Source organism: Coregonus clupeaformis, chromosome 2 (genome assembly GCF_020615455.1).
Source record: "Coregonus clupeaformis isolate EN_2021a chromosome 2, ASM2061545v1, whole genome shotgun sequence".
In the NCBI taxonomy this organism is placed as follows: Eukaryota; Metazoa; Chordata; class Actinopteri; order Salmoniformes; family Salmonidae; genus Coregonus; species Coregonus clupeaformis.
Window position 1 is genome coordinate 29717799 of NC_059193.1, and position 15481 is coordinate 29733279.

At 39.3% G+C, this 15481-nt stretch overlaps 1 protein-coding gene across 3 annotated transcripts; it reads right to left on the bottom strand.

The window, feature by feature from the left end:
* Nucleotides 1-328: 328 nt before the first annotated feature.
* LOC121534506 (pituitary homeobox 2) lies at nt 329-13103 on the bottom strand. Of its 3 annotated transcripts, none has more exons than XM_041841106.2 (4): nt 12994-13103; nt 8329-8397; nt 2747-2949; nt 329-1527 (listed from the first exon to the last, which is right to left on the bottom strand). In XM_041841106.2, exons 2-4 carry the CDS (start codon nt 8372-8374, stop codon nt 964-966), a joined length of 813 nt encoding a protein of 270 aa, XP_041697040.1. In that variant the 5' UTR covers nt 8375-8397; nt 12994-13103; the 3' UTR covers nt 329-963. The 3 variants fall into 3 exon arrangements, with proteins under 3 accessions (XP_041697040.1, XP_041697036.1, XP_041697029.1); XM_041841102.2 differs by lacking the exon at nt 12994-13103 and adding an exon at nt 10833-11367; XM_041841095.1 differs by lacking the exons at nt 8329-8397; nt 12994-13103 and adding an exon at nt 3676-4250.
* Nucleotides 13104-15481: the final 2378 nt, after the last annotated feature.

The following is a 15481-nucleotide window of genomic DNA, read 5'->3' on the forward strand; positions in this document are numbered from 1 at the left end:
TTTTCAAGAGTCATCATCGTGCCCTCATGATTAATAAGCGTCAGAAGTTAATGAGCTCGTGCCTTTGTTGTGCTTTACAATTCCTGTTTGTTGATTCCAGTGTTATTTCAAGCACCAGTGATCACTCGGGGGCCTTGGCTAAGAGGCAGACATGTATTCAGCAGTTAATCTGACGGGGCATCTCGACTCATATGTGTATTGGAGAGGGCAATTGTTTTCGCTATAGATTAGTAGGCCTAGTAGCTAGCATAATCGAACCCCAATAGACACATAGACTCGACAAAACTCACACTAATACTTGGATCGGCACAAAAATCCTCAACAAAAGTTTTGAACAATATATTTACTTCCATTAAATAAAACACAATAGTTTATTTTTTTGATGTTGAAAAAAACGAAACAAAATTCCATACCAAATAGTATACACAGAGCAAAACCAATGTCATTTTGCAGGAACCTTTGATGCGTCTTTTTATACCCAGGATTGCTACTCTAAATCGATATTCACACAGACATTTAATAATAAATTTATATGTTAGAAACACACAACTGGTGCGTTTAGTATGTACATTCCCTTGTTTGCAAGCAAAACATTATTCCTTTAGGGTTTTCCACATGCTTTGTTAAATTTAACCTTGAGAAGAGAGCAAGAGCATTCGCCTCAATAAACTGGAGATGATATTTAGATATATATATATACAACCTTTCAGTCAATTAATGTCCAAAATTCGAAACTTTCAAATAAACACGCTTAGAAAATAAAGTAGGTCTATCCTAAATTCTGCACTCGCGGGTGAAGAACAAAATACTCATTAGCAAAAAATGACTAATTATTTCCGTTTAGGTTTAAAGCTCCATCGCAGGGTTTAGCTCATTTCAGTGGTTTAGTCTTCTAGTGCCCTTTTGAAAAAGAAAAAAGGTAGTCTATCGTTCTTGTGACTGGGGTTTATGTATTCTCAGGTATTAGACTGGTCTATCCACGGCGTACTGGCAAGCGCTCAGATTTGAGGCCGGATTCTGAACACTGGTGTATCCAAAACTCGAGTGCTGCTTGGCTTTCAGTCTCAGGCTAGCCAGACTGGAGTTGCAAGTGTCCCTGTACACATAAGGGGGGGTCGGCGGGGCGTACGGGCAGGTTGGCGTGGGAACTCCCGAATTCAGAGAGGGGTTGCTGAGGTTGTTCAAGTTATTGAGGCTGTTGAGGCTTGAACCGGGCACGCCAGTGACCGCGGACGGCACCATGCTGGAGGTCATGCTCATTGAAGAAATGGAGTTCGGCGGGGAGAACATCGTCTGCGATGACAAAGGGTTGACATTCATGGAATTGAAAAAAGGGAAGCTTTTGGTAGACAGGGAGGCCGACGTTAGCCCTTTGGCGGCCCAGTTGTTATACGTGTAGCTGGGGTACATGTCATCGTAGGGCTGCATAAGTCCATTGAACTGAGGACCGAAGCCGTTCTTGCATAGCTCAGCTTGTTGATTCCTTTCCCTTTTCCTCCATTTTGCTCGCCGGTTCTTAAACCAAACCTACAAGAAACAAAAAGAGGAGTTCAGAATTTGATAATTATGTAGGCCTTTAGGCTATTCATGCAACATGTAGGCCCCATTTACTTTATGTTATAGCCAACGTAAGTACGACTTGTTGGCTATCCAGTGTAATTCAGAAACATGTAATTGATGGGTAGCCTAATTGGTCTGCAATAAACCAGATGTCATATTTTTTTTCTTCATATGTTTGGCCTTCAGATGTGTCTTAAATCCAAATCAGACATACAATTTACGAATCTTGACATTATCAGTTTGCAAAAATATACCCACAACTAAAATTCAGGATATGCCTTAAATGTATAGAGTTGTTCTCAAACTTTTAATTAATTGACGTTATCAAAACAACTATTGAAAAGTCATTTATTGCAAAGCACAACGCTACTTGTGGTACAATCCTATGTTGGATTGCAACAAGGCCTAATTGAGTCCCTTTCTCTCATGCAAAGCAATATGGGTTGATTCCGATAGAATCCAGCGTTCCTAACTGTCATTGGACCATCTTAATGTGGTTTCTGAAGATGTGTAGGCCTATTCCTCCATAGGCAAAGACAAACACGTTAGTGACCTTATTTATACAACACGAGAGTGACAAACGCAAAATACAAGCTTTGCACCTCTTTCACACGAACGTAGTAACACGATTGGTATCTGTCTGGGGCTAATGTCAATGGTCCTAACCACTAACAGCTTTATTAGCCTGTAGTTATTATTTGTTTTCTACAACAACTAATAACAACCTTACTTATCTTGTTATCGGCAATGTTAGATATCTAACAATACTGTGATATTATACGTAAATATAGTAAATGTGTGAAATTGTTACATTTCAACCATTTCCATTTTATCCATTGCATGGATATTGACATTAAAATCGTACTGTTTTACAGTGAAACATATATGTGTAAAGTGGATGGCCTATCCTTTTAGTTCTTCTAAATAACAATAAATTATAGGCTTAGCCATCTAATGTTTGGTGTTTTGTGACTTCTTAATTGACTCATATAATTGTAAAGAATAACCAGTATGAGTATTTGCTTTTAGGCAACATATTATGTCCTAAGAAAACATGTTCTTGCCCCGCGTAATTAACGATATGCATGTGTAATAATTCACGTCCTTGCCTCGACTCAATATAAGTGGCACAAATAACCCCAAATTATACACATGAATAGCGTTTGTTTATTCCCAAGGGCCTTACCCTGACACGGGCCTCTGTGAGGTTGGTCCACACGGCTATCTCCTCTCTTGTAGACATGTCCGGATAGCGATTCCGCTGGAACGTGGCCTCCAGTTCCTGTAGCTGCTGGCTTGTAAAGTGAGTCCTCTGTCGGCGCTGTCGCTTCTTTTTAGAAGGGTCATCTGAAGAGTCGTCATTTTTGCTCTGGCCCTTTGAGTCTTTCTCTGTGGAGAGAGTAAACAAATACATAATTAATTGTGGTCGGGTCAGTCACAGGCGTGAAGTATCCTCGGTGATATTATCCTCGTGAAACTTGAACCCATTTTAAATCCTTTGGATCAAATGTTACTCTCATGGTAATACTAATAATAATGTTACGATTCCTTATTTTTGAATGTTGGAGCAGATACATGAGAAGAAGGTAATATTAAACGTGACTCCAAAACAATGTCAGTATGACATTTTTTGTTTTGTTTTATTTGCACAATGTGCCAATGTTAATACTGTACAAATGGTCATTTAAAACGTGTATCTATTTTGTCATTCATCGAATAACGGCTTACATTTCACATTATAAAAGTATTACACTTTAAAGGTATGCGTAAAGACTTTAAACATGATCACAACAAAAATAGAACTTCACCAGAGTCAAAGGTTATGAAAGTAATGAGAGCGTCAAGTTCGCTGACATTTAGGCTACATAATGAACACAAATAAACAAATTACTGGCACAATCAGAATATCTGCATAGTCAAACAAAGTGACCCTCTGTCTGTCTGATATGTCCAATTACTATTTGCATGCGTAAAATAATATCTTTCTCGGTCTCAAACTGCCTTTGTTGAGAGGGGCTGTAGGGAGCCATCTTTTGTTTCTTATCAACAGAAAAACGTCCATCCCCTCCTCTCAAAGCCATGTGCTGACAGTATACGCCACGGGATGATTCTTACCTACGGACTCCGGACTGGAGGTGTCCGATACTGTGTGCACCTCTAACCGGTGTTTGGAGTCCACAGACCGCTGCAACGGCTGCAGACTAGAGGCCATTGCTAGTGCCTTGTGGTGCGTGGAAGAGAGTTTAGTCCCGGTGTGGTGGTGGTGGTGGTGGTGGTGGTGATGGTCTAAATTCAATGGATCCTTCATAGAGTTCATATGGATAGGAAAGCGCACGACTCGCTGTCAGAGGCGGATTAAGTTCTCAGTGCAAGCAAAAAAAGAGAGACGTCCGACGGATAGGAGAAAGTGGGAATCAATGGTGTCAAGATTTATAGCAACGCTTCTCTCTCGCAAATTAAAGTGAAGAAAAACTTTGTTTAAACGGTTTAAAATGTATTTAGAAGAAACCCAGCATAATTCGCGTCGGAGTAAAAAAGCACGGCGTTTTGATTGAAGCAGAGGCAAATAGATAAATCGGGCTGATACTGCTAGCTGCGCGGAGAATCAGAGTGACAAGGACAGGTAGGCGATATTAGATCCAGAGGCATACACACACTACGCCGCTCGCTCTTCATTTCAGCTGTTCGCTGCGCCCTGGCTGTACCACTGTGCCTCTCTCCTATGCCTTTGACGTCACCGAGAGCCCTCCCATTTTCTGACAGGCCGTCAATGTGGACATGAAGGTTTGCCCAGCCAACCGGCGCACGGGGAAATAAGATATGTCTGCCAATGTGTTTACACGGGGAACATTGCTTATTTTTCTTCCAAATAAAACCATGTAAAGAGAGACGGGACGCATGGTGTAGTGTACCGACGATGCACCGAATGCCCATTTTGCAGACCCCCAAGATAAAAACATATACAGTCTTCTTTCTTTCGATGAAAAGTCTATAGTACACCATTATAAAACACCAGCATTGAAACCCACGTCACTCACGTCGTGTAGATTGTACTCTCAAACATTTACATAAATATTTCAATGGAAAACGAACCCAACTAGGGCAATTGTATCTGAAAATAAAGTCATACCAACAGGGGGTCATGATGCATTAATTTGGTCAAAATTGGCTGGCCTATTTATTGTGTTCTTGCTAATCTTATGTTCTCCCCATTGAAGAAACCAGGCAATAGTGACCTTCCATAAACAGTCATCTCCGAGCAACACGCAAAAGAGCAACACGATATTTCTATGATAGGGATACCAGGATGCGCTGACCCCAGTGCCGATAGTTCACAGAATGTTGTTGCCCATTTCGAGCATAAAATATAAATGATGACCAGCCAAATCAACCATATCAGAAGTCAAGTGACACAATCTAGTCACACATTTAGCCTAATTTGTCACCAAACATGTGGCCAAAAATGCAAGGGCCTTGGTTTAGGTCAATGTTTCCCAAAGTCGGTCCTGGGGACCCCAAGGGGTTCACGTTTTGTTTTTTGCCCTAGCACTACACAGCTGATTCAAATAACCAACTCATCATTAAGCTTTGATTGTTTTATTCAGCTGTGTAGTGCTAGGGCAAACAAACGTGCACCGATTGGGGTCCCCAGGACCGAGTTTGGGAAACAATGGTTTAGGTCATTCGATTTGTTCGAAATTACTCATTTTATCTCGGTGCTTAGCAGGGTATCCTGTGCGCTTAGACTTCTCAGCGGTTATCAGGAAGTCGACTTGTAGTGGTTTTTAATATAATAAGACTCTAATTTGCCTAATAATTTGGAATAAGGACTTTTAATGACTTCGATCTGATTTCCCATTGAATGTTTGCTAATTCCCTCACGATCATGACGCATAAACGTAAAGTAAACATATGTCCAGTATCCTAGCAGATAAATGGCCGTATGCTTTTGACAGTAGTTGACATGTGACTACTATATTTCATCTTAGGCATGTGCGTTAATACTGTAAATGCAAATAGCATTCAAATGCCCATGGAATAACAATTTAATGAATATGCAACATGATAGAATATTATTTGATTGTCAGTCCCCACATATCATATAATAGATTAAATGTATTATAGACCGTTGAATGCATTGTTAATAACACTTATAATAATACAAATAACTTTAACAAATTCTTAATAACTACAAAAATGTATTCTAATTGTTTCATGCATCCTTGATAAGGCAAAGTAGGCCTGGATGTAAACTGCAGAATATTTAGCCATCACGCATATTTTTCTTCCCAATCTCGTGGATATCATGATATGGGCGCTACTAATACGTTATTGGGCTAATCCAGTGAAAGCCCTTGATATACACCTCATTTGCACTCTTGTGGGAGAGCCGCGCGCGGACCATTGAGGGAGGGAGAGAGAGCTGTCAAAACCACGGGTATGGTTATGCCTCCATCCTCCCTCCTTAAATAGAGTTATAAAAATAACCACGCGCTGTGTGTTTAGCCACCCCACTGTATACAGCTGGACAATAATATATGCAGTCCTTGAATGAAGATGTGAATTTAGCCTGCATGTCTTCCGTGCATCATTTATTTCTTCAGTTTAGGTGAGTATTCTCACGCCTGTCTATTCGTGGGCCCTCGTCAGGCATATCAGGTGGATTTTATTAGTTTAAATCCCCCTCATATGATTCGGTCAGAGGTTGGGTCTATCACAGGTCATTTGGTGCAATGCAATTCGTTTGGGTATTATATGTTATGATCTACAAATGGTAAGCCCATTTTTATTTGAATATGACATATGGTCTTAGGCCTTATTAAGCAATCACCTGCATTCTGCGTGTTATCAAGGATTTTGTGAACAATTTAACGGTTAAAATTCCCATTGGGCACAGAAGTCAATTCAACATCTATTCCACGTTGGTTCAACGTAATTTCATTGAAATGACGTAGAAACAACGTTTATTCAACCAGTGTGTGCCCAGTGGGGTATTACCCAGAATTACAGATGTTTTTAATGATACTACTACCACCACTACTACTACTACTACTACTACTACTACTACTACTACTATTACTATTACTATTACTACTACTACTACTACTACTACTACTACTACTACTACTACTACTACTACTGATAATAATAATAATAATAATAATAATAATAATAATAATAATAATAATAATAATATAACAACATCAACATAATACTATCAAAATATAAACATTTAAAAGCCGAGAAATGTTGATTGCTCAATTATTTTTCTGAAAGTAACACTAGACATACAGTGGATTATCGGTTTCCTCTTCATTTTTACCTTCAGAATGCTTTATCTCTCTTCTGTGGATTACCGCGCGCGAAACGCCATATAGGGCCATTAATTAGCAATTCAGTCAATATAAGGGAGACGACAAGGCTTTTTTACATAGGATTAAAGGGACATCAGATTCCCCCATTAGTATATTCCTCCTCACGAATAAGCTTTCATTATACATGTTGTTTTCCCTGGAGTCAATCTAACAAGACTTGAATATATTAAGGCCGTTGTAAAACAGTTGAAAAGGGATCGCCAATAATCAGGTGGCTCGAGTGTCTCTTCACTCCGGTGCCTACATGTGCAAGCCTCGTTGGCTCATCATTGCATTACCTCATATAATTATGTGTTTCTATTTATCTTATTATTGTTAATCAATGAGTGATCACAACACCGTCCTTGCTCAAGTTGCTGCTATGGAGAAAAGTAGCCTCACGGGCTGATGCCTGCTTTGCCACTTGATTAGATCCAATATAGAATGAATGAAAATAAAATGAGCTAAATTAAGAGTTGCCAAACTGGTAATTCGTTTAGCACTTCAACAAGATTCGTTTTATGTTATTCCCTGATTACACAATAAATGAAATCCACTCCAACCTTATTGACGTGGCCCAGACGAAATTAACTGTATTTTTCGTTATGTGCAATGTAGCCTACTCATATGGATAATGGACGTTTTTGTTTATGTGAATATTTCTGTATATGCATTTAAAATGCTTCATCATATTTTGGCATAACTGATATGAGCCACAACTTCATGCAAGATGCATTGATATCCACACGAGTGCAATATAAATTACATAATGATCCCTTAGAAAATAAGAGTGCCTTGTAATTGAGGAAATATAATTAAATAGCCTATTATTCATAGGCCAAGGGTGGGGTATTGGACTACATCAAATGAAGAGGACAAGATGACAACAACAAAAAAGTAGTCCCTATATATTGTCGCGTGTTATTTGTAACCCCTGGCAGTTTAACGAAAGCTGGGTGTATGAAGATTGAATTGCTGCTTAGGCCTTTCCCTACTCCCTTTCCCAGTGGCGCACTACATTCACACCCAGCCACTAGGTGGCAATCTAAGACAGTATAAGACCACTTTTCCTCAAAAGAACTGGGCTGATACACTTTTATAGGCCTAGACGAGCGTTTCACAAACTCGGTCCTCGAGATTAGTTGAATATTTGAATCCGCTGTGCAGTGCTAGGGCAAAAACCAAAACGTGCACCCCTTGGGGTCCCGAGGACCGACTTTGGGAAACTGGCCTAGACAGATCTATGATATTTTAGGAACGAACATGCATAGTATTTTCTGATATGCGAAGGAACCAAAACGTGAAATGATGCTGCTATAATCTCAGCACCTGTTTTCTGCAGTGGGCAAAACTTGGAAGAATTTCACATTGAAGTGTTGTGATAGTGCGTCAAGAGTTACACATAGATGCTCACCTGTTTGTACACAAGTTGACGCAAGCTTGCGGCAGTGGGAGTCCATTATCGCAATTAAGGGAACGGCTTCTGGAAAAGAGAGGGACTGGATTTAGTATGATAATGCTGAAAAGGCTGCTTCGAATACACACTACCTTGTGTGCTCAAAATCACAACATTGTTCTTAATTTACAATCAAGACGTTGCAGTATAGGGCCAAACACAACTGTCACACCTGTATGTTTAATCATTGTTGATAAGGCCTATTAGCGCTACACTATTTTCCTCAAGTTTGGTCAAATGTCCAACATTTGAATAGGCCTACTGATAATTTGTTTCGAACCCCATAACATAAGCTGCTCTTTAAATGCAGTCCCACAGTAAAGCAATGCAACGGTTTACAGGGTGCTCTATGGCAGGGTTGGTGTAAATTGTTCCGGCGGCATGCAGCAGTTTGGGGCATTGGAAGTTGAGGGATTCCGCAGTAAAATCACGGGATTAGTGTCTGATTGAGATGTCTGTCGGTGGGATATTAAAAAATGCATTATCACAGCTCTATACTAACTCGATATGAAGTAACACAGATGGGATTTTATTAGTCCAGGCTTCCGACTGTTTGCTTATGATAATTTAAGATGGGAAATTTGCATGCAATCATGCTGTTAACCGTTTTCCCCATTCATTCTCTTTCACTTTGGACCCGCCCGCGCCGCACAGAACTGCTACTCGCCTCACCTGCTATATAGCCTACATTGTGATTTTGTTCAAAGGGGTTAGACATTGGAGGTTAAGTTTTACATGGCGTGTACCTGTATAACCCTGGTCTGAGTGGAGCAGGTTCTTGTGTATTTCGAAGTAAAATGAAAGATGGTGTGTCAGGTTGTAAGGTTATTGCAAATCCCTAATGTCATCTAATCAGCGGCAGTAATGAGCTTTCATTCAATATTTCAGGGGGCTCCCCCTCGCCCCTGCTCCATTACAACGGGTTTGGAAATGGCATTGACAGGGAATAGCAATTTCCAAGAAGTCTCACGTAGAAATATGCAGCAGGTGGCCAGCAGTTAAGAGCCTTGGGCCAGTAACCAAAAGGTCTAGGGGAAAATCTGTCGATGTGCCCTTGAGCAAGGCACTTAACCTAAGCTAATTGCTCCTGTAAGTCACTCTGGATAAGAGCATCCGCTAAATGAGTACAATTTGAGAAATGTACATTTCGAAAATATATATATATATATATATATATATATATATATATATATATATATATTCACTTGAATTTTGAATTTCCTGTTCAATTTTTGCCTGAATAAAATAGCATTGCCCTAAAAAGTAGCAATAGCCGTGTACGCTCATAGGCCTGTGTGTGAGAAATGATAGAATTAATTGATTATTTTCATTCAATTAATTTTACTTCCAAATAAATTACAAAGTAATAACCGAGTAATAATTCAATTAGCCTAATATTACACGATTAGGAGGTGTATTTACCTGGTTGTAGTAGTTGATATTCTACGATTTCCAATTTAACTTGCATGCATAGTTAGCGCACATTTGGGCTCCACTATTACAAATAATATAAATTACTATGTAAGTCTCTCGCTATGGCAACCACTTTACTACTACTAGGCCCACTGCTGCTGCTTCCATTAGGCCTACTACTACAATCATAGACTACCACTACCACCATCATGGAAACATAATAAGTAATAATCATAGTAATAATAATAATAATAATTAGGTCAATTTAAATTGTTGTATTGTGATACCATAAGTGTCTAATTATTTAAATCCTAGATTATTAAATGTTGTCTATATTCGTTGTTAGCCTATTTGTGAGCCTAAATGATCAGTATTTCGGTATGTCATTATTAATGTGCCTTTTACTGGTGTAAAAGATACATGCAAAAGAAAATAAGGAATAAAAAAATTCATTTTGAGGGTATTAGCCTACTATAATAGACATGGAAAGATAATATAAATAGCCAATATTATATTTATTTAAATCTGTGGCATGTCCAGTTTGAGATTTAGAATGCAATCATAGCAATATCCGCAACGCAATTTATGTATAATCAGTCCAGTTGACCACAACCAATTGTTGAATGATAACCTACGTTAGTCAACAATAATCTGTATCAATAATTTGAAGGAAGTCTTCTTTATTTCTTAAGGTTGCACCACTCACTTCAACACCACGAATTCAACACCACGAACAAAGTCAGTCCAGCCTGTTGTGCATTATGAAAATTAATAACCATATGTTTTTGCGTTAATTAGAGGCGCAAGACCATGAAGTCCAATCCATTCCATGTTCCATTCAGTGCTAACGATACATTATTATCATCAGGCGGACTTGTAAAGTGAAACCTGCCACGAACTCACTTATCATGTTCCTTTATGTTACTGCGGTGCTAATGAAATTCACATCAGACTTTCACAGATTACGCCGAAAAGGCTAACCTGAGGTGGAACGAATTCCTTCACTTGCATTAACTCACATCTCGGCAAAGAGTGGCCTCAGCACTTACCGTAGTCGAAGACACCAGCGCCTTTCGCCCTTTCCTGTTTTATTCTTGTCTGGATAAGAGGTAAATTCCACACCGATGGTTCCGCTTATCACCCTTCAGATAAGAACCGGAGACATCGAACTTCCAGGTCCAAAATATTAAAGTTGCTGTCAGCCTCCCGAAGGAAAAAGTCTCAGCGCTAGGTAGATATCTTATCTTTCCCGCTTATCTGATCAAAACGTGATGCCACGTATGATTTTGTATCTTATAAGCGCATACAACCATCTAGCTACAGTGCGATTAGAAATTGCGAAGCAGGCGCTGTCACTTCAATAGGTCATGCTCTCTCCTTGGATCGTCTTCAGCCTCAACAACTTTTTTCTCCAGACAGACACCCCAAGAGTGGCGCATTTTTTCTCTCTCTCAAGCTTTGAGACAGAGCGCGTGGGTGTGTGTCTGCGTGAGTGTGTGTGCCTCAGTGGGTGTGTTTGTCTGCGTCTACGTGCATGTGTAGTTAAAGACAGTGTAAACTTAGAAACGTTCAATTTACAACAACAATGAAATAAAACATCGAATAAACTAATCATAATAGCATTGTAATAAAACGTCATTAAAACACATAGCCTACCCTTTGTATGTTCTTGTTTTTAGGCCTACATTAATTAAGATAGTAGATCAAATATGGAATGAATTCACAGTCTATATATGTTTGCCTAAGCAAATAGACCTACATCTTTTTTTTTACTCTAAAATGTCCGTATAAAATAATAACTATTTCTATCTCTCGGTAAGATTAGTGCGTTTGAAGACTATGTTTATTTTTAGCACTATGTTATTTCAAAGTGAATCCTTTCTTTGCAGCCTATATAGACTACAGGAAATGTTCTGGAAGAGAGCCTTATACATGTTGAAATTTACCAGAAACCACTCTCAAACGCTATATAGTCATGACTTTATTAGATTTGCAAACTAGCATCATAACAATAAATTATAAAAGTAGAATTTAGTTGACAGGTGCAAATATGAGGATTGTGAATGTTCATATCATGATTTAAAAAAACTGCCATTTCAAACAAATTTACAGCGTCAGTGTTCACATTACATTGTGATGTCTTCAATGTTAATTTAACACATTGACAAACTGTTTGGCAGTTCAAAGTGAATACCTTTTTTTTCATTTACATTTTTGGTGTAAGTTCTTGGTGTAACGGGTGTAATATTAGGCTTACGTTTGAATTGGCACGTTTGTTTTGGGTTAGGCTTATTTTTTATTCTTTGCAGAAGCGAACAGCTGGCTGGGATGCAAATGCTCTTTATAGATCCGTAAGATCCAGACTGATTTTCTATTCGCATCTTAAGTGAGCCAAGCGGACCGGACGTAGGCTACATTTCATGTGCCTAATCCTTCTTTTACATTTTTAGTCATACTCCCATTAAACAAGTAATTAATGCACACAACCACATGGGAATTTCGCGGCAACGAGGCATTAAAGCAAAACATGCACACGACAACGGCCTTATATCTATGCTTTTTCCACATTGTCCCTTTAATTTAGTAATGCGCGCAGAATACCATTAAGCATAACGTTTGAAACACTTTCCTAAAATGTAGGCCTATAGGCCTTGTGGGTGAAGTATGCATTCGACGTGCATGTCTAATGGAATATTGTAAAGATATGATTATACTGATGCTATCTATCATTTGCGTGTTCTATGGCGTCTGAGCATTGCGATAACAACGCAATCGGCAATTGGATGACTTTTATATGATCTATGGACACAGGAAATCAATTAGCCTTATTTATGAGAGTTGCATCCCTGATTTCCTCAGCGTACGGTCATAGGCCCAAAAACATGTCTATAGATAAATTACGATTACATTCGTAGGCTAGTATGTATTAAGCCTGTAATGCATAATTGATAAGCAGATACATTTTCTGTTCTGTGACGCCCTATGCTAATATCAGGTCACTCAATTATCTGAAGATGACCTATACACACCCATTACATTTGATCTCACTGTACAGCGAACGCGCATGATTTCAAAATCCCCCAACGCTGTTATCAAATATCAACCTGGCATGCATCCCTTTCGTACAGCAAGCCCAACCCCGCCTGTCATATCAGAAGGGAAAAAACGGCGGCGTCTTGAGAGGCACGTTGTTCTACTAACCACGCTTACCTTCATCTGGAGAATAAAAACGAGAGCCTGCCTTCTCTTTCTCACGAAGAAAGGTGCAAAGGAATGCCTGAGGTTCAGTAAGAAGGCTGCTGCTGGTGCTATGAAATCTTTTGCCTAGGGGGCAAACCGGCGGCTTCTTTTCATTTCAAGCACTTATCGATTGGCTGTTGTCATCTTTGGCGACGCAGAAGGACACTTGAAATAATTTTTAATGGGTCTGTGATGTGAGAAAGGAGGTGACCTGACCAAGCGCGCTCTTCTGATTCTTAACGAGGACATCAACCACTTTGCACACGTTCAGCTGCAATACTAGGCCTATTGGACATTTCAACGTTTTACTTGTACATAGGCCTACTCTATGAAACTAATAGACATGCTCCCCCTTTCATATAGCCTATATGGATGCATTTTATGTTCCACTATATGCATGTTTAATATAGCTGCCATATAACTAAATAGTTGTCAAATAATATGGGATTGACTAGCAATTTATGCACTAATCAACTCCATTATAGTATATTAATTGTGAATAATGTATAATAAACATTGCAGTGCAAATTAAATTAGTAAAAACCTATGTCACATGCATGTGAGAGTTTTTCTTTGTTGGATTTAGTTATAGCCTAAATCTACTTTTATTTTCCTAAATTATTTATGATTTGATGTATGTTAGTAAATGCTTCCTTGACTGTGTTGTACCAGAGCAGAACAGACCTCTCTCTCTATAGGCCTTGTTGCTGTGAGCCCAATAACTATATTGTTAAGGGGGTGGAGGTATAGAGGGAGGGTGAGGGATCACTGTCTATAGCACACATTTGTTACAGATAATTTATGACTGATTAAAGGATCACTCACCTGTACTAGTATAGGCCTACAAAAACTAATATACCAAAATCAGAAGAGTTGAGATATTGAAATATTTGTCATTGCATCACACATTTCCCTCCACAGTGTAATTAATATTACGCCCCTGACACAAAGTGTGGATATTTCGAGAACACTTTCTTTCTTCTGACATGTAGGATAAATAGTTTGGCATAACCAATTATTTTTCATGCCCCAGATTCGAGTCATGAAAGTCAAATCCAGCGTAGACAATGATGAATCAATTAAAGTATAGTTAAATCTGACTGAAAATGCCCCAAAGCTGAACGTTGTTCAAATGTTTCTCAAAGTGAATACCTCTACCTCTACCCTCACTTAAACCAATCAGATCTCTGCTGTCAGTACATTCCATTCCAGGCTGACATAAACTTGTAAAATGTTCATACCATCTCACACCAAAGAATCAAAAACACTGCACTATGCATGATGACAAACATATGGTCCACTATCAATCTATCTTGCAGCTTTAAATCTCTCTTTCAGTGGCAGGCTTTGGTAATGTGGACGTGAAGTCGATTACTCAGGAGTGTACGTCGGCCTGAGAAACTGGGCTGGCTCGTTTTCTGCATCAGCCCTCAAAACCACAAGCTATTGTCGCCTAACGTTATGTCTGGCCGGCGCTCTGTGGCCATGTAATAACATTTTGAGTCAAATTGGTGTTTCAAAGCCACAAATCTTTAAACAAATCAGTTTATGTACTGCTAATACGTTAGACAGAAAGTAATGGCTTGGAAGTCACTTCAATTCAGCTTTATTGTGGGTGTAACTCCTCAACCATCGCTTCATTCGAGCGAGGGGAAGGAGGCAGGGACAGAGAGATATAGGAGGAAAGGGAGGGAGAAGGGTGAGGGAGTCAGAGAGAGAGAGAGAGAGAAAGGGAAAGAGAGAACCATAGAGAGAGGGAGGGAGAGAGAAAGAGGGCGAAAGATAGATTAGAGACACTACTACCAACCCCTTCAGCGAAAGAAAAAAACGATTTGTGTATCAATTGGCCCATCAGTCTTCTAAGTCGAATTAATAACAAAAAGCCGCCTGTAAATTAACCAAATTAAAAGGATGACTCTTGGATAGCTCTTGAGCTTGTTGAACGGCTTTCTGCCTGATCCTTATTATAGCCAAGCTGTGTCACAACACCCAAAGGGGAAAGATGCAGCACGACAGTAGGCTAGGCTACTACTCAGTCCAGCAAAACACGAGTCTGTGGTCTGACTTTAATAGAGCTGGCCCATATAATAATTTACATGGTTGCCTGCACTCCCTCCTGCCTACAAACTAATGCAGTGTATATTTAAAAAGTACTCAGCTGTTTTGCTTATACTACCTTCTTTGTAATTATCCTAGCCTTGAGTTCCCAAAGAAAATGCATAGCTGATGTCATGGTGGTTTTGGACCTCAAATGGCTTCCAATGAGACAAGATTAGTTTGAATTAAACTTGGGTCTACGCTGACATTTGAACACATTAGCTGCTGTCATTTCTGGTCAGGTTTAACAGGTATGGATTCCCCTTGACATCAGTCAGGCGGGAGTTTAAAGGTTCCAAAGAACAACGAAAAATACACTAGTAAGTCAACCAATGCTTATAGAACGCAGTGCAACCTTCTC

Excerpts from the sequence above, each read along its gene's own strand:
- LOC121534506 (XM_041841095.1), bottom strand. The coding sequence starts at position 3,877 with ATGAACTCTATGAAGGATCCATTGAATTTAGACCATCACCACCACCAC. Across the intron at positions 2,950-3,675 it reads CTCCAGTCCGGAGTCCGTAG|AGAAAGACTCAAAGGGCCAG; the intron begins GTAAGAATCATC and ends CTCTCTCCACAG. Across the intron at positions 1,528-2,746 it reads TCACAGAGGCCCGTGTCAGG|GTTTGGTTTAAGAACCGGCG; the intron begins GTAAGGCCCTTG and ends TGTTTCTTGTAG.